Consider the following 19295-nt stretch of genomic DNA (forward strand, 5'->3'; position numbering starts at 1 on the left):
CCTTTATTGCCCTTAATACAACTTAGCAGTATGTAAGTTGTATTAACACAACTTGGTACTGGACAATGGTAATCACTCTTTCAAATCCCATTAAGTCTCACATGCCCTCTCACCATAGGTTTTTTCCAACAACCAGCGGCCAATTTCAGATGGTAGTGATACTCATGTTGCACTTTCATGAAGTCCAGATCATTCCTAACTTCCTACTTACCATTATCTTCTGCTTCTTTAGCCATTACCTTAAAAGCAAATTTGAGTCTCTATAAGCCTTGAATTTTAACATCCCATAATTATATTTTTTGTTTCTTTACTGTAGTTTTAGCACTATCCCCTGCACACCTTTTCTGTCATTATGCATCAAAACCAATCACCAGATGACAAAATAAATGACAGGAAGAGAGGCCAAAGCAGAATAAATATAACCTAGGAGCACACTGAACTTAGAATATTAAAGACTGTTAATTGGCTGAGCATGTTCAGAGTAGTATGTGGATACTCCAGGGATGAAAGTATATCCAATTCATTGGATGAGAGAGAATGGTGGTATTCAGAGAATGAAAATATGTTAACACATCCCATGTTAGACCATTTATAGATATAAAACAAGTCTTTAAAGAAAACACTTAAGAAGTAGTTATAATGGATCATTGATACAGGGTATGGCATTAAACTGTGTGTGTGTGTGTGTGTGTGTGTGTGTGTGTGTATGTGTGTATTCTCCTTCTTTAACAACTATCTCTGTTATGGGCTGAATTATTCCCTGCCCCCCCAATTAATATGTTAAAATATTAATCCCTAGTATCTTAAAATGTAACATATTTGGAGACAGGGTCTTTAAAGAGGCAATTAAGTTAAAATGAGGTCATTAGGATAAGTTCTAATCCAATATGACTTGGGTCTAACACAGAGGGTGACAACCATGTGAAGACACAGGGATAAGTTGGACATAGACAAGCCAAGGAGTGAGGTCTCAGAAGAAACCAATGCTGCCAACACCGTGACCTTGGACTTCTAGCCTCCAGGACAGCAAGCAAATCAATTTCTGTTGTTTAAGCCACCCAGTCTGCGGTAGTTTGCTATGGCAGCCCCAGCCGACTCATATAATCTCCCACCATGTTCCAAACCCAATTAGGACAGGGACCATTTATATTGTGTTCCCAGTTGCAACTCTAGCACCTGGCACAAAGCAATGATGAGATACTATATTCCCAATGTATGCAGTTATAGCAACAAACGTAGCATGGTATCTAAGAGCATCGCGCTCCTGGAGAGAGCTTGTGTTTAAATCCTTGCTTCATCACTTCTTATACTGTGTGACTTGGGTTCAAATAATTTAACTTCTGTGTGCCTCAGCTGTTTGATCTGCAGAAGAAAAGGGATAATAACAACTCCCATCTCACAGAGGTATAAGGATAAAATGACAGTGCTAAAAAAGTGCTTAGAACAGTGCTAAAACATAATAAACATATAATAAATGATAATGATTATCACTGATGTTGCTATTTGCCCTGGCCTCATGTGTGGCTAAGTATCCTGGGGTGTGGACCAATTCTGACAAAAACTGGAGAAGTTAAAGCTCTAAGGTTTTGCAATACTTACTGGGCTGAAGGGTCCTATATATAGCATATAATAAGTGTTCAGCAAACATTTATTCAACTGAATACTCTACGAGCTGACCTTACATGGTCTGAGGTGGAGCTCTGGGTCAAAGCCATTCTCCTACCCTGCTCAGGAGATCACTTTTTGCTCCACCTGGGCAGTGGTCATCTTTATCAATACACAAAGAAGTACACTGATAAAGAGGGACTTCAACTCTTTCTCAACCTTTTCCTTCTAAGACCAAGGCTTGAATAGGATGGGCTCCCTGGAGTCTAAGTAATAAGTATTTCAAATATCTTTACTGTAACAAATCTTAGTATCTACCAGAAGCTATTCTGAAGATGAGGAAACAAAAGTACTGGCAATTCCTGACCTGAATGCCAGGTTAACTCAAGGGACCAATCGACTCCCAGTACAATAGAAACTGCAAAGCCATAATTTTAACTCTTATTATGATACAGAAAGGAAAACAAAAGGATGGTTTATTTAAAGATTAAAACTGCCTACTTTATGAAGTCACTGTTTACATTGTCGGAAACTCAATTTTGCAGTCCTCTAAAACAAGTTTTTTCTCCAGACCACTTAAGGTAAAAGAAAAAAAAAAACACAAAACAAACAAAACACAAAACAAAAAGGTAGAGTTGAAAGTATGCTTTTTATAGGAAGGAAAATGGTAATGTGTATACAAGGGACCTCGAAGATGCTGTGGGTACCCACGGGGATTTTGCCACAAAGGGTGGATGATTAAGGAGTTCACATTTATGGTTGTGAGATGGCCAGAAAGTCTAAAGCAAACTCTACTCGTGCTAGGGAGGCATCAGTGCCAGTTTCTACCATTCCAGTAAGAATTTCTTTAATTGCATTTGTTTTTTTCTTGAAGAATTCAAGGTGATATTACCCCTTTCAGTATGTGTTCTGGAGAAACAGAGCAGAAAGCTTAAAAGAACTAGTGTGCTGGCCTTCTGGAAGGGTTTAAATCTCAAAATGAAACCTGATCATGTCACATCTCTGCTTAAAGCTCTTCCACGAGTGTCTAAAGTTCTTAGGGTTAAGGCCCACATGTTTAATATGACCTAAATGTTCTGGTGGTCTAGCTTTGGCAAAATTCTCCAGTGTCGCCTCACAACTACCCCCTGTGCTCTAGCAAAATATCTTAACATCATTGTTCCCTCTTTGTAAATACTCTCCCTGATTCCAACTCCTGCCTTTATGAGTCCCCACTATACAATCTCAAGTCTGTACATTCTCCTTTGAGGACTTAATGCAATTAATAACTTAATAATTATCAGTCTGATGTCTCTTTCTCTTGCAAGATTAATTAATTCACTTATTTGCTCATTCAGTTTGCCAAGTACCTACTATGAGCTAGATGCTGTAAGCTCCATAAAAGCATGGATTCAGGATGCACTGTTCATCACTGATTCCTACTACCTCATCGGACACATAGTAGGTAACTCAAAAAAAAGCTGTTCAATGAGTGAATGAATATGTTTATTCCATTTGAATTTTTTTAAGTACCTATTACAATGTTAGATACAAAGACCATACTCATAAGTAATCCTTTAATATTTTTGGAGGGAAAGACTGGGTAGCACTTAAACTTTGCATCATCAATTAGCATTTTGAAAAGGCAAATAAAAACACACAGGTGGCTAAAATGTTACCTTTGACACTTTCTTAAAGTACTAAGGCACCGCAGTAATGGATATTCATCACTTTCCTGCCCTAACACACACAGACGCATGTGTGTGCAACAACATAACCAAATATGTATATTTATATGCACCTAGATAGCATCTACACAAGAAAATCATTCACACATTTGTTAATCACAGCTTTGTTTATATAGTACTTCTACAGGGTGGAGCAATAATTTGTGAGTCTTTTAAACTGATGTAAGAGACATTTTTCAGTTTATTCTATGAGCAAATATGATGAGCCCAAGTCCCTATTAGAAAATTCAAGCCTGGAGAACTGGATTAATAAATATAAATGAATTCATTTGACAGAGTGACATTTTCATTTAATTAAGGCAGAAAATCAGCTCTAAAACAAATGATTGTCCCTGACAAAGAAGCAGAAATTGGTTCTTAATAAATTTCTAATAGCTCTTCCATGGGCTGCGGAAGGTCTTCAGTGATAGAGCACTTTGGTGGGGGTGGGGAGTGGGATGAAGGGAGGGACAGTGAAGAGAATTGAAAAGAAAAGGAGAAGAAAAGGAACAGGGAAGCACAAAAGGTAGTGCATATTTAAAATTTCAAAAATAGCAAGAAAATTAGAGACCATTTATTTATGCTTTAATACATGTCAAATCCTGATAGACGAAAATTATTATAGTAAAACTCTTTCCGTAACAAAACAAATATCCAAGTGTTAGGAGAGAATTAATTTAAAAAATATATAAAACAAAGGTCAATAAAATTTGCTCTATTATATCATCTCTTCCTCGTTTCTGTGGTGTTGTCTGAATTTTAGGGACACAAATGACAAAAGAAAAATCAAATTTTCTGATACATAGACATAAGGATAAATGCACACATATGTAGTTTACAGTAACTGTGAATTATAACAACCAACCACATGATAGAAATGGGATAAACTGAAATGAATACCCAAATACTTAGTTTTCAGAATCTCCATATACTACCTTCACCAATGTTTAATAGTTTTTAGGACTAAACATTAGGTTTGTTTCTCTAATAGAACTTGGAAAGAGGGAGCCTTTAGATGTATAAATCAAAGTCACATACTTCTTACATAGCAGATACTTCAAACCCTCATGGTCACTGTTAATAAATTTCTGTCCACTCATTTATGCCAAATCAATTTCAATTAAATCAATTAAAATGGCAACTAGCAAAATTTCACATTATTGATCTAACAAGATTAAGATTACTCAAGATATTGGCAGCACTAAGAAATGCTATGCACTTGGCATTATGATGCCAAGTTGAAAAACAAACAAATTTGATTTCTTAGGGACCCAATAGCTCAGGTATGCAGGAAACATCTCAGCAAAACCATACACCACATATTCCTAGCAGCCCAAAAAATGCAAAATGGAAGATGGAGGGTGATAACTATGTTTTGATAAGCAAGCTATTAAATCTTTTATTTGAATAGTCTCAAGTGTTAATTTTTTTAAGTGCATCTTGAGTTTCTTGCAAAAGAAAAACATGTATTTTTGAAATAAGAAATACTTCACAGCAGGCAGATAGGGGAGTGGAAAGAGCATGGGCTTTGGAGGCAATTAGTCATCTTACACACTGCGATGGTTAATTTTGTGTGTCAGCTTGACTGGGCCATAGGGTACCCAGATATTTAGTCAAACATTTTTCTGGGTGTATCTGTGAGGGTGTTTATGGATGAGATTAACATTAGAATTGGTAAATAGAGTCAGGCAGATTTCCCTCCCCATGTCGATGGTCTTCATCCAATCAGTTAAAGGCCTGAATAAAACAAAAAGGCTGGCCTTCCCAGGAGTAAGAGTAAGAGGGAACTCCTTTTGCCTGACTGCCTTGAGCTGAGACACTGGGTTTTTTTTTCCTGTCTTTAGACCTGAACTTAAACATTAGCTCGTCTTGAGTTTTGAGCATGCCAGCTTTTGGAATGAAACTCACACCATCTGCTCTCCTGGTCCTCAGGCCTTTACATTTGAACTGGAACTACACCATTAGCTTTCGTTGGTCTCCAGCTTGCCAACTGCAGATCTTGGGACTTCTCAGCCTCCATAATAACATCAGCAGATTCTTTATAATAAATTTCCTTCTCTATACATACATACATTCTTATTGTCTCTCCAGGAATTCAGACTAATAGAAATATTTTTTAGCTGTGTGGCCTTGGCAGGCATTGTGGCTCTTTGGGCCTCCTTTTCTTTATTTGTAGAATGCAGTCCATGACACCTACTTTGCAAAATTACTGTGTGAACTAAATGCAGAATTTATTAATAAAATGTGAAGTGTGTACACAGGTCCACAATCAGTATTAGCTCCAGACTTCCACTGGTGATAAAGTGAAGATTTGGGAAACTTTATATAGAAATAAAAACTAGTATCTAATGCTAATGTTAGATATTAATAATTCAGAAAACTGCTACCTAACTTTGAGACTTTAATGGTTTCCAATATGAATCCCCGAACCGACCTTTTAGAGCTGAAGCAACTATCTTTCTTTCTCTTCTTCCTCTCTTCTTTATTCACAGGAGGTAGTACCATGATAACTTTGCCCTTATACCTGCCAACCACAGGAAATTGTAGAGTCTCTGTGTAAAGTAACTTGTTTATTATCCTTTGGGGGTTGCCTAAGAAAACTTATTTCATATTTCTGGGGAAATAGGAGGTGGAATTTCAGCAGTGCTGTCTCCTGAGAACTATGGAGGGTGGGCTACTTTCTTAGGTCTTGAAGACATAACCTGCAAGGTTAGGTGATAGTGTTAGATGGGCTCCATCCTAGTTTGGGTTTTAAGATAGGATACCTTTAGGTACCCTAAGAGCTGAAAACTCCTTCTGAATTCACCTGGTTATGACAAGCGAACTCCTTAAGGCCAAAAGGAGTTTGACTCAGATACTCCCTTGTGCTCTGAGTGCTGCGTGGAGTGCTGTGGGCTCTGAATCTGCATAGAGCTGGACAGCAGACCCTCACGCTTTCACATGCACAGAAGTCAACTGCGGTGAAGCTGTGAAAAATACCAGTGCCTGGGCCTGAGGTTCTAATTTGTCAGGTTCAAGATAAGGTCTGGGAATCTCCATTTGGAAGAAGTAGAACAAAACAATTCTGCTGCAAGAAGGTCATGAATTTGGGGGAGGAGAATGTGGTGAAGAAGAGTGAAGGATGAATCTTTACAACCCTCTCCTTTACCGTTTTTCAGTCTATTACCATGGGTTGTCTAGTCTCCTTTTCTCTTGGGGATGAGGATGACTTCCTCATCCTCATTTGCCACCACCCTCATCCAGGTTGTTATCATATCCTGTGTAGATTACCACAACAGCCTCCTAACTAGATGTCTTGCCTCCTGTCTTTGCTTTTCCAGTGCATCCTCTCATCTCTTGTTATAGAAATCTGATTAGGACAGTCTATGATTCACAACCCTTCTGTAATTGCCACTGTCTTCAGGATAAATTCTAGATTCCTTGAGAAAAGCAAACATATAAGGCATTCACTTCACATTCCAGTCCTTTCCTTACTTTTCCAATCTCACTTCCTGCCATCTTCCCTCCCTTCTGACCAACTCCTAACCCTCTAACTATATTAGGCTTCTTCATGCTCCTGGAACACACCAAACTTCTTCAACCTTCACCCCTGTGAGAGTTAACTTTATGTGTCAACTTGACTGAGATAAGGGATGCCCAGATAGTTGGTGGAACATTATTTCTAGGTGTACCTGTGAGGGTATTTCCAGAAGAGATTAGCATTTAAATCAGCATACTAAGTAAAGAAGAGCTGCCCTCACCCATGTAGGTGGAATTGTCCTGTCTGTTGAGAACATGAACGAAACAAAAAAGTGGAGAAGGACAACTTGTTTCTTTCTCTCCTTAAGCTGGGGCATCCATCTCCTTTTGCCCTTGGACACTGTAGCTACTGGTTCTTGGGCTTACAGACTCTGGGACTTACACCAGCAGCTCCCTCTATTCCCAGGCCTTCAGAATTGACTAAATTATACCACCAGCTTTCCCGGTTCTTCCGCTTGTAGATGGCAGATCGTGGGACTTCTCAGCCTCCAAAATCATGCGAGCCAATTCCCATAATAAATCTCCTCTTATATGTCTATATATACCCTATTGGTTGTTTCTCTCTGAAGAACCCTAATACAGCCTCAGAACAGTCTGTTCCTTGCAACTGGGACATTTTCTTTCTATAGTCGCCAAGCACCACCTAATCTGGCTAACTCTTCTTCCTCTTTTAGATCTCAGCTTCCTGAAGGAGATTTTCCTGATCCCTTAGAGCCAGAGAAGTCCCTCTGCTTACTTGCTCCCCAAAGCATAATTAATGACCCCATTCATATCAGCCACCATGTTACTATGATTGCTTGTGGATGAGTGTCTTCTCCACTAAAATGTAAAATCCATGTATATAAGAACCATATCTATCTTGCTTATTATATTTTGCCAAAAGCTAGTAAAGGCCTGACACAAAGCAGGCACTCAGCAAATACACGGTTTTATAGTAAATATACTATCACAACATGCTGTACCTCTCTAGAGCTCTTAACACTTTGGCAATTTTATATGTGTTTGATGACTAAAGAGGAAATAAACACATCTTGCTAACTAATAGCTGGCAAAGTTCAGAGGTCACTTTTCCTTGTAACCTTTTCTGACACATTTCTTCTAGATTGGATACCCTTCGTATATGACACTGCAAACATCCACACTTCTGTCACACCTCAGACGTTTCCATGCTATAATATTTTACATATAGGTCTCCTTCACATGACTTCAAAGGCAAGAATTTAATATTCATCCCTGTATCCCTAACATTAGCATATAAATAGTAGTTGACACTTAGTAGGTTCTCAATGTTTTTTGAATTACTAAACAAATGATTGTATAATTGCTACTGGAAAAAGATAAACAAAATGAGGGCTGGGCACGGTGGCTCATGCCTGTAATCCCAGCATTTTGGGAGGCCAAGGTGGGTGGATCACCTGAGGCCAGGAGTTCAAGACCAGCCTGACCAACATGGTGAAACCCCGTCTCTACTAAAAATACAAAATTAGCTGGGCGTGGTGGCACATGCCTGTAATCCCAGCTACTCGGGAGGCTGAGGCAGGAAAATTGCTTGAAACTGGGAGGCGAAGGTTGCAGTGAACCAAGATCGCGCCATTGCACTCCAGCCTGGGCAACAAGAGTGAAACTCTGTCTCTAAAATAAAATAAAATAAAATAAAATAAAATAATAAAAAATGAACAAAATGAAAAGGGGGATACTAAGAATGGAAGTATTATTTCAGAGAAGGATAAGGATAGAAGGCTTTATTCTTGTCTGGGGCTCAAGACTGGACCAATGGCTGCACAACTTTAGAGTCCATTCACAGTGTAGTCTATGCACATGGTACCTTCTAGAATTGGCATGTAGAAATTCGGATACAATGGGAGGCTTGAACATCTATACTGTACAGGGGTTTTTGCCAGACACCGAGAATTGGTGGTCCCCCCAAAAAAGGCCACAGAGAAATTAGTTAATATGCAATATTAGGGACAGAAGTCCTAAAGCACACAGATGGCATATTTTTCTGTTTCTTCTTAGAAAAGCCAGAACATCTCAGTGCATTTCTGAAAGTGGCTTTGATTTCCTCTTATCCAGTCCACATGTCAATGTTCTAAATCAACTGACTCTCTAAAAATCCCATAGGACATTTGAACACCGCACATATTAGATTGTAGGGTCTAGACTTATCCTCAAGAATAAAACCAATATCAATTGTTGAAAACCTGTAACTCATCTTTCTTCAATGTAACATTAGTAATTTAAGATCCTTCAAATCCACAGTCAAGCCACAAGGTCAAGGTGACATAACAATGCAATCTTATGACCATCTTAAATTGTCCAAACAAGAGATATCACATATATTGTTTCACCTAGTACATTTAAATGCAAAGTGGTCAATGCATTTGAGGTTGGTGAGTTCTGCAGGGGCAGACATGAAGCATTTTTGAAGTCTCTGAAGTTCCCTAAAATTACTCATCAGTATGCAAAGAATGACTTAAAACATTGAGCTGTGAAGCAGCAATGACAAGGATCATTCCTGATAGAAAAAGTCCATATTAGACAAATAATGTGTAGACATGTCTACCATATGCTGGCTAGAGGAACCAATAGGGGCGCTACAAAAGGCAGATATTTTTCTACCATGAACAATGTAACAGACAAGAATCATGAGTCCACGTCAAGCCTTAAACAAAACTCCTTCTTGGATTAAATGACCTAATGGATTCCCAGAATAAAAATGAAACAGGAGAAGATGCTAATCAGGATATACATCTCATAATTCTAACTGCTACTGATAAACTGACATATGATTTTAATAATTCCCTCAAAAAACATGTCTTTTGGCCTTTAAATATAAAGCTCATTCCAAGGAGAATTTCTCTGATGGCTTAAAGACTTGATAAAATTAGAAATATTCCTGGCCACAACATTTCTGCAAGAGTGCGAAGATTTTGAAATGTGTCAGGGGAAATCTTAAGGAGGTAGCAGTTCGAGAAAATGTGGACTTGGAGGAAATTGAGAAGGGACACGTGGTTGGCAGATCATAATCAAATAAGGCTGAATGAAGAAGTAGTAATAAAAGACCCTAGCTACAGAAGAATAATCTGTTCAGATTCCTATTAGGTTATTCATCCAAAATCCTTATCTACCATTAGCCGCTGAGCTCATGGTCATAGAAGAAGGTTCACTTAACAATCACTAGAGAGTGTCACTCAGGAGAACATTTAAGGACTGAAAATATTAGATGAAACCACTCAAAGCAGGTGAGTGGCTTATGTTTAAGAGCCCTTGCCATTGTCTTTACTTGATGGGTCAATAGAAAAAGATCACAAGGGAATGAAGAGATTCTTAAAAAAGGAGATCCTAGGTAATGTTGCTCATGGTGAAAGATGATTCAAAATGGCTTTGTAGCTACGTTTATTTTCTTGTGAATCCATGAAAATTGATATTGCATTCACTGCTTTGAGAAGATTTAGTGGAAAATGAAATAGAGGAAGAAAATGAGAGAAAAGGGCAACAATTAAATTTATATTAGCAAAAACATACAGAGGATCCACCTCTCGCTAGCAATACGCAAAGTAAAATTAGAACACAACTGAAGTTTGCTCATAGTCTACAAGGAAGACAAAGCACTACCATGCTTTTATACAGGCTTCCCTTTCTGCCACCCTTTGTGCATCTGTTAACATTTTTATCCCTTAAAAACTAGCTCATCTGTTGTAGCACTGGCAAGTCTTCCTTATCCCACCTATTCCCAAGTGAGGCTGAGTTCCAGCTGTGTGCCATCATTATACTATCATGTGTCTCTATAATGGCATACATCACTCTATCCTTATTGCTAGAATGGGCACTCCCTTTTTATCTCTAGTACCTCGCACAAAGTGTGGAGCACACTGGATGGAAGAATAATGGATACTATGTGATGAATACAGTATTATTAGTCTGAACAAAGTGCTAAGAAATGCAGAGGGGCCAAAAACAGACACACAGACCAATGGAACAGAATAGAAAACTCAGAAATAAGAGTGCACACCTACAACAATCTGATCTTTGACAAACCTGACGAAAACAAGCAATGGGGAAAGGATTCCCTATTTAATAAATGGTGCTGGGAAACCTGGCTAGCCATATGCAGAAAATTGAAACTGGACCTCTTCCTTACACTTTATACAAAAATTAACTCAGGATGGATTAAAAACTTGAACGTAGGCCAGGCACAGTGGCTCACTCCTGTAATCCCAGAATTTTGGGAAGCTGAGGCTGGTGGATTGCCTGAGGTCAGGAGTTCGAGACCAGCCTGGCCAAAATAGTGAAACCCCATCTCTACTAAAAATTCAAAAATTAGCTGGGCATGGTGGTGGGCACCTGTAATCCAGCTACTCAGGAGGTTGAAGCAGGAGAATTGCTTGAACCCAGGAGGCGGAGGTTGCAGTGAGCTGAGATCACGCCATTATACTCCCGCCCGGGCAACAAGAGTAAAACTCTGTCTCAAAAAAAATAAAATATAAAAACCCCACAAAAACCAAAACAAAAATAAAACAACAACAACAACAACAACAACAAAAAACTTAAAGGTAAAATCCCAAACTACAAAAACTGTAGAAGAAAATCCAGGCAATACCATTGAGGACATAGGCATGGGCAAAGATTTCATGACAAAAATGTCAAAAGCAGTTGCAGCAAAAGTAAAAACTGACAAATGGGATCTAATTAAAGAGCTTCTGTACAGCAAAATAAACTATCATCAGAGTGAACAGAAAATCTACAGAATGGGAGAAATTTTTTCCAACGTATCCATCTGACCAAGGTCTAATATTCCAGAGTCTATAAGGAACTTAAACAAATTTACAAGAAGAAAACAAACTTACAAGAAGAAAACAAACAACCCCATTAAAAAGTGGGCAAAGGACATGAACAGACACTTCTCAAAAGAAGACATTTATGTGGCCAAAAAACATGAAAAAAAAGCTCAACATCACTGATCATTAGAGAAATGCAAATAAAAACCACAGTGAGATACCATCTCACGCCAGTCCTAACAGAGATTATTACAAAGTCAAGAAAAAACAGATGCTGGTGAGGTTGTGGAGAGATAGGAATGCTTTTACACTGTTGGTGGGAATGCAAATTAGTTGAGCCATTGTAGAAGACAATGTGGTGATTCCTCAAAGACCTGGAACTGGAAATATCCTTTGACCCAGCAATCCTATTACTGGGTATATACCCAAAGGAATATAAATCATTCTGTTTTAAAGACACATGCATGCATATAATCACTGCAGCACTACTCACAACAGCAAAGAGATGGAGTCAACCCAAACGTCAATCAATGATAGACTTCATAAAGAAAATGTGGTACATATACACCATGGAATACTATGCAGACATAAAAAGGAATGAGATAATGTCCTTTGCAGGGACATGGATGGAGCTGGAAGCCCTTATCCTCAGCAGACTAATGCAGGAACAGAAAACCAAACACTTCATGTTCTAATTCATAAGTGGGAGCTGAACAATGAGAACACATGGACATAGGGAGGGGAACAACACACACTGGGGCCTGTCAGGGTGGAGGGTGGTGGGGAGGGAGAGCATCAGGAAAAATAGCTAATGCATGCCGGGCTTAATACCTAAGTGATGGGTTGATAGGTGCAGCAAACCACCATGGCACACATTTACCTATGTAACAAACCTGCACATCCTGCACATGTACTCTGGAACTTAAATAAAAATTTTTTTTTTAAAAAGAAATGCAGATGGATAGGAGAATGATTGGTTCTGCCTGAAAGATGAGGTAAGTCTTCTCAGAAGAGTTAATATCTCATCAAGGCTATGTCTTTTCGTGAGTTTTATTATACAATATTCATAACAACCCTGTGAAATAGATCTTATTCCCATTTTTATAATGAAGATATCTTAATTTCTGACAAGCAACTTGCCCAAAGTTAATACATCCATGAAATGCCTAGAATGGCTGTGTGATGCTAAAGAGTTTGACTTTTATTCTGTAGGTAATTGGGAACCATTAAATGTTTTAAGGATGGAAATAATGTTGTCAGAAATATATTTAACTCTGGCAATAGAAGTGGGAAGTTAATTGAAGTAGAATTGAGGGAGCAGGACAGAGACTTCAGATCAAATGATAACTAGAAGGTTATTCAAATGGCCTGGGAAAGAGCTGAAGAGGAATGAATTAACACAGTGGTTAGGATAGAGATAAGGCTGGGAAAGATGGGAAACTCACTTCACAAGCAGAACTCTGAGGATTTGGTCATGGACTCCATGTGAGTGATGAGGAAAACGGAGTAATCACAGGTGACTCTGAGCCTTCTATGACAGGTGACAGCGTGAGTCATGGAGGTATTAACCTTGAGAACCAACACAGGAGGAAGAACAGACTGGGGAGATGGTAGAAAAGATAATGGGTTAGATTCAGATATTTTAAATTTGAGATGTCAGAGAAATATTGAGGGGTACACATCTTTTAGAGAGAGAAAAATAAGAATCTGTAGTTTCAGAGAGGTCTAAAACGTAAATCTGAGAGTCACTATAAAGTAGGGGATGCTTAAGCGGTAGAGGGTGAGATTGTCCAGGCAGCATGCAAAATGCCAACAACTAAGAGGACCTACCCCCAGGAGGAATCAATATTTGGGACGTGGCAGAAGAGGGCAGTTTGCCAACAGCCTGAGAGAGGCCATTAGAAAGAGAACTGAGAGAGTCAATATCCTGTACATGGAACATGTGAGCACCAAGGCAAGGAAAAGCTCATGCTATCCAATGATAAAGCAGAAGAACTGTGTTGAAGAGAACTGGCATGTGAACATCAGATTTGTAACACCAAAGCCTCAACTAAATAAAAGGCATGAAAGAGCCTGGAAATTCAAGTAGCATAATTTGAGACATACTAGAAAATTAGAACATCAGACATTCTTCACATATGCATAAAAAAGAATCTGACTGGCTCATGTTTTCTTTCTCAGGAGCAAGAAGATTCTCTTCCTCAGAAGAGAGACAAAAGGAAGCATTTCTCAATGTCACTTGTAGAAAGACATATCCTATTGCCTGGTCAATAGATACTGAGAAAATTTGTTTTGAATAAATGAGTTAACGGTAAACATGTTTGACCTGAGACTCTCAGGAAATTGGGGCCCCTAATGATACTGGTGGCTCCAGGAAGCACTAGGTAGAACTTCTACAAAGATGCAGTATTTTTTTTTCTTTTCAGAAAATCTCCCATTGTTTTCATATGTATTAAAGCCAGTCTCTAATTCTGTTTTTCTTCTTTTTCCACCATCTTAAGAATATTGCTCTGGCAGTTTCTTATGAAGTCAAACATACATTTAAGATACCAATCAGCAATTCCACTTCTAGATATTTACTTTTTTAGTGAAATAAAAATCAGTGTTTATAATAAAAACCTATGTGTGAGTGCTTATGGCAGCTTTATTTGTGTCAAACAAACCTGCAAACAACTCAAATGTCCCACAGCTGGGGAATGGATACACAAACTGTGGGTATATTAGGTTGGTGCAAAAGTAATTGCAGTTTTTAACCATTAAAAATAATGGCAAAAAACACAATTACTTTTGCACCAATCCAATACATTTAGTGGAATACTCAGCAATGAAAGTGAATGGGATGATGACACATCACAGCTTTGATAAGTCTAAATCCATCTCCAGAAGTCAAAGAATTCAGACACTATGACTCCATTTATATAGCTTTGTGGAGAAGGCAAAACTGTAGGGATGGAAAACATCATAGGTTGCCAGGGGCTGGTAGTAATAAAAGGAGCTGACAACCAAGGAGCATTGGGAGAGTATTTTCTGGAGAAATAGAAATTTTCTATCTTGATTGTTGTGGTAGTTATTCAACTGTGTGCATTTGCCAATACTTGCATAACTGTGCACTAAAAATGGTGAATTTTACTGTATGCAATACAGAATATACCTTAATAAAAACAATGAGATAAAAAGAATACTGGCATGGGAATGAGGAGAACTGCAATCTAGTCTCAGTTATGCCACTAACTAGCTGTGTAACTAGGAACAAACCTCTAATCCTCTTTGGGTCTTGGTGCCCAAATCTGCAAAATGAGACTGGACAATAGCTCAACAAGTCTATTGCTCCATTCTACAAAGACTTCCTTCTTTAAGCAAGGTGGTGGACCAGATGGCCTACTTCAGTTCAGATGGCCTACTTGAGTTGCTGAAGTATCATTGCGGAGGTGACTGGACTAAAATAGCTAGTCCGTACATATAGTTCTAAAAAGTCTTCTTGGATTAGAAAGTAGTGTTTCTAATTTTTGTTGTTCCAAAAGACAGAGCTTTGGGAAAGTCCATCTGGTTATGCAATTCCCAAGTAAAATTTGACACATATATTTGGACAATGTGAAAAAAGTTCTTCAGGAAACACTAATGTTTAATGAGCTATAACTGGCCCTGGTAAACAAACATACTATTCTTTTTTCATCTTATAGGGAATAATTATGAAGGCATATGAGGATGGTAGCATCTACTACTCACATCTGCCTTACTTGCCACTGTTTTCTATTGCTTGAATTTACCCAACCCTCATAGTTGCTGATATATTTTTACACTTTCTATGTATTTGCAGCCAAGAAAGTCACTAAAAGGGACACCCCAAAAATAGTTCCACACTACAGCATGAGAAAATAAAACAATAAAAATAATAATCTTGATGATGATTTCAAAAGCTTGCATTTTTTTACTTCGTAAAGCAGGGGTCCACAAACAATGGGCTAGCAATTTTTTTTTACCTGTGGTAAATTTACTATCTTAACCATTTTTAAGTATACAGTTCAGTCATATTAAGTATATTAAGTATATCTAAGTTGTTGTGCACCAGATCTCTATGAGGTTTCATCTTGCAAAACTGAAACTTGTACATGAAACACAAATTCCTCCTCCCCCAAGCCCTTGTAGCCACTTTTTTACTTGTTTCTATGATTTTGACTATTTTAGATACTCCATATGAGTAGAATCATGCATTATTTGTCCTTTTGTGACTCGCTTATTTTGTTTAGCACGATGTCTTTGAGGTTTATCATGCAGCATGTGGTTGGATTTCCTTCTTTTTAAAGGCCGAATAATATTGCATTTTGTATATATACCATGTTTTCTTTATCCATTCATCTGTTGATAGACATTTGGGTCACTTCTATCTCTTGCCTATTGTGAATAATGCTGCACTGAACATGGGTGTACAATTATTTCAAGATCCTGCTTTGAATTCTTTTGGATATGTACCCAGAAGTGAGATGGCTGTATCATATGGTAACTCTATTTTTAGTTTTTTGAGGAACCTCAATACTGTTTTCCATAATGGCTATACAATTTTATATTCCCACTAACAGTATACAGGGGATCCAATTTCTCTACATTCTTGCCAACACTAGTTATTTTCTGTTCTTTTGGTAGTGGCCATTCTAATGGGTGTGAGATGATGTGTGGTTCTGATTTGCATTTCTCTAATGATTAGTGATGTTGAGCATCACTTCATACGCCTGTTGGCCATTTGCATACCTTTTTTGGAGAACTCTCTATTTGAATCCTTTGCTTATTTTATTATTTGGCTTGTTTTTTTTCCCCCTTGTGTTGAGTTATAGACGTTTCTTATATATTCTGGATATTAACCCCTTTTCAGATATGTGATTTATATATATTTTCTATTGTGTGTTGTCTTTTCACTCTGTTGTTTCCTTTGATGTGTATCAGTAATTCTTTTTGTAAATAAAATTGTATTGGAACACTGCTATGCCTAATTCATTTAAGTATTGTCTATGGTTGGGTTTTGCCTAGTGGGGGTAGTTGCAACAGATACCATATGGCTGGCAAAGACTAAAATACTTACAAACTGGTCCTTTACAGAAAAGGTTTGCCAACCTCTGTCATAGAATATGCAATGAACTCTATTATACGGTTTCTACATAAAATCTCATTTAACAACCACCTGGAGATGGAAATTATTAGCCCATTTGACATAATAAAGGCAATAAAGTGTAATGGGTAAAAGTTTGCTGTGGAGTCAGACAGACCTGTGCTATGCTTTTTACTAGTTGTCTGACTATGAGTATATTACTTAACCTCTTCATCCTCTCTTATACGCATATGTAAATTATTGTGATGGTTGCACCACTCTCTTTACACACTAAACATCACTGAATTTTAAGCCTTAAGTGGGTAAGTTGTATGTTATGTGAATTATATCTCTATGAAGATGTTATAAAAATAAGGATTATTATAAATGTATGAGGTTGATTAAATTGCGTGGCTTCTATTACTGATAGCCAACAATATTCTGCATTTACTATCATACTGTATCGAGTGATTTACATATCTTAGCTCCCTTAATTCTTACAACATCCCTATTTGGTGAGCACAGCAAAATGTGTTAGGTACAGGATTTAAAATTTGGGCCTGTCTGATGCCAAAATTCACCCTTTTTCCTTCTTGTTTCTTTTTAAAAATTTTATTCCTTTAAATAGTTAATATACTCATACATTTCATCAAACAAAGTGACATAAAAGGCACACACCCTCTCTCCATCCACCATATTCCCTGTCCCACAGGTGCAGCTTGTATTAGCTTCTTGTACATCATTCAGCATTTCCTTAAAACAAAGCACATATGGATATACATTTTTATTTCCTCCTCTTTGGCAAATGTAGCATACTATACGCATTGTTCAAATATAGTATACATTGTTCTGCACCTTACTTTTTTCTCATCTCATAGCATCCCATAGATCCTACCATATTAGTATTCTTCATTCTCGTATTTGTAGCTAAGAGTACACCAACGCCTGGGTGTACCATTATTTAATTCGCTATTCCCCTCAAGATGGACAGTTGTTTCCAAGAAACTATATTTTGAAATTGCCTCCAAAGGCAAGAAGAAAATTCCTAAGAAACGCAATCATTTTTAAAATAAATTCCTTTCCTCAAAAATGGACTTTGAAAGTGATAACTCTTCTTAAAATGTGTTGGTTAGTAAATATTTGTTAAATATCAATGCAATTGTCTAAATGTTATGTCTCCTCAAAATTTATGTATTGAAATCCTAACCCCCAAGGTGATGGTATTGGACGGTGGGGCCCTTGCTTGGTGATCAGGTCACGGGGGTGCAGCCCTCATGTATGGGATTGGTGCTCTTGTAAAAGCAGCCCCACAGAGATCCCGCCCCATGTGACATTACAATGATTAGAAGGTCATCTGTGAGGAAGTGGGCCCTCATCAGACACTGAATCTGCTGGTGCCCTGATCTTGGAGTTCTCAGCCTCCAGAATTGTAAGAGAGAAATTTTTGTTGTTTATAAGCTACCTAGATTATGGCATTTTGTTACTGCAGCCTGAACATGTTAGATAATCATCAACAACAAACAATTAAATGCATTACACCAGAGTGACAGCCCCACGTGAGCCGTGGAAGGATACTCCATCTCTATGGACAAGAACTGTGATTCACCCTCTTTAAGAGGGAAGCCCAAGGATTTCCAAAAACATTCCAAAGTCTTTGTTTGTACTTATTCAGCATATTGTTTCTGCTGAGTAATATTTACAGAGATGAAGAATCAAATATTCATTACTGAAACATCTATTACCCCTATGGTGAATTTCTATATGATATATATTTTAAACTAATCAGTTCACCTGAGTGGAATGAAATTCTAATATTTTTATTATAGCAAACCTAGACCCAAAATATTTTAACGCTAATCTGACTGTCTTTAGAACTTCTACTATTAATCATAAAACATGAAAACAACTTATCAATTTTGTTTCCTTTTTTTTTTAAAAAAGAAACTATTACTTCAATAAGGCTATGTATTTTCTGAAGGATGCCTGACATAACATGAGTTTGAGCATTAACATGTGAAGAACCGGCTCACGCCTGTAATCCCAGCACTTTGGGAGGCCAAGGTGAGCAGATCACTTGAGTCCAGGATTTCGAGACCAACCCGGCCAACATGGAAAAACCTCATCTCTACTAAAAATACAAAAAATTAGCCTGGTGTGGTGGTGCATGCCTGTAATCCCAGCTACTTGGGAGGCTGAGACAGGAGAATCACTTCAATCTCGGAGGTGGAGGTTGCAGTGAGCCAAGATTGCGCCACTGCACTCCAGCTGGGGCAACAGAGTGAGACTCTGTCTTGAAAAAACCAAAACCAAAACCAAAAACCTATGTGAAGAACAAGCAATAAAAAAGGTAATATCAGCACAGACAAAATACCCAAGAGCTAGAGAACAATGCGGCCTTCCAAAGGGAACTGAATGGAAGAATTAAAAATGTACAGCTTTTCAAAGCTCAAGAAAGTGACAACAACAACTGAATTGAAAGGACTGAACTGGGCATTATCTTCCCAGAACACATATGCATATTTAGCTTAATAGACCTGAGTACTATCTTAGGAAAAATCTTATATATTATGCATCTAGGGCAATGAGAGCTGTAGAAAATGATTCTCC

The 19295-nt window shown here is 37.9% G+C and overlaps 1 protein-coding gene across 9 annotated transcripts in view; it reads right to left on the minus strand.

The window, feature by feature from the left end:
* The window catches only part of SAMD12 (sterile alpha motif domain containing 12), a 492602-nt gene that overhangs the window by 227208 nt on the left and 246099 nt on the right, over positions 1 to 19295 (minus strand). The window contains exon 5 of one of the 9 annotated variants that reach the window (XM_009455829.5): positions 1 to 17441. This exon is cut by the window's left edge and continues 14336 nt beyond it. The exons of the other annotated variants lie outside the window; for them this stretch is intronic. Coding sequence (XP_009454104.1) covers positions 17428 to 17441 — 14 coding nt within the window. The 3' untranslated portion in view covers positions 1 to 17427. The remainder of the gene's footprint in view (positions 17442 to 19295) is intronic. 9 annotated transcript variants of the gene reach the window in all.

This window comes from Pan troglodytes, chromosome 7, assembly GCF_028858775.2.
Source record: "Pan troglodytes isolate AG18354 chromosome 7, NHGRI_mPanTro3-v2.0_pri, whole genome shotgun sequence".
NCBI classification, from domain to species: Eukaryota; Metazoa; Chordata; class Mammalia; order Primates; family Hominidae; genus Pan; species Pan troglodytes.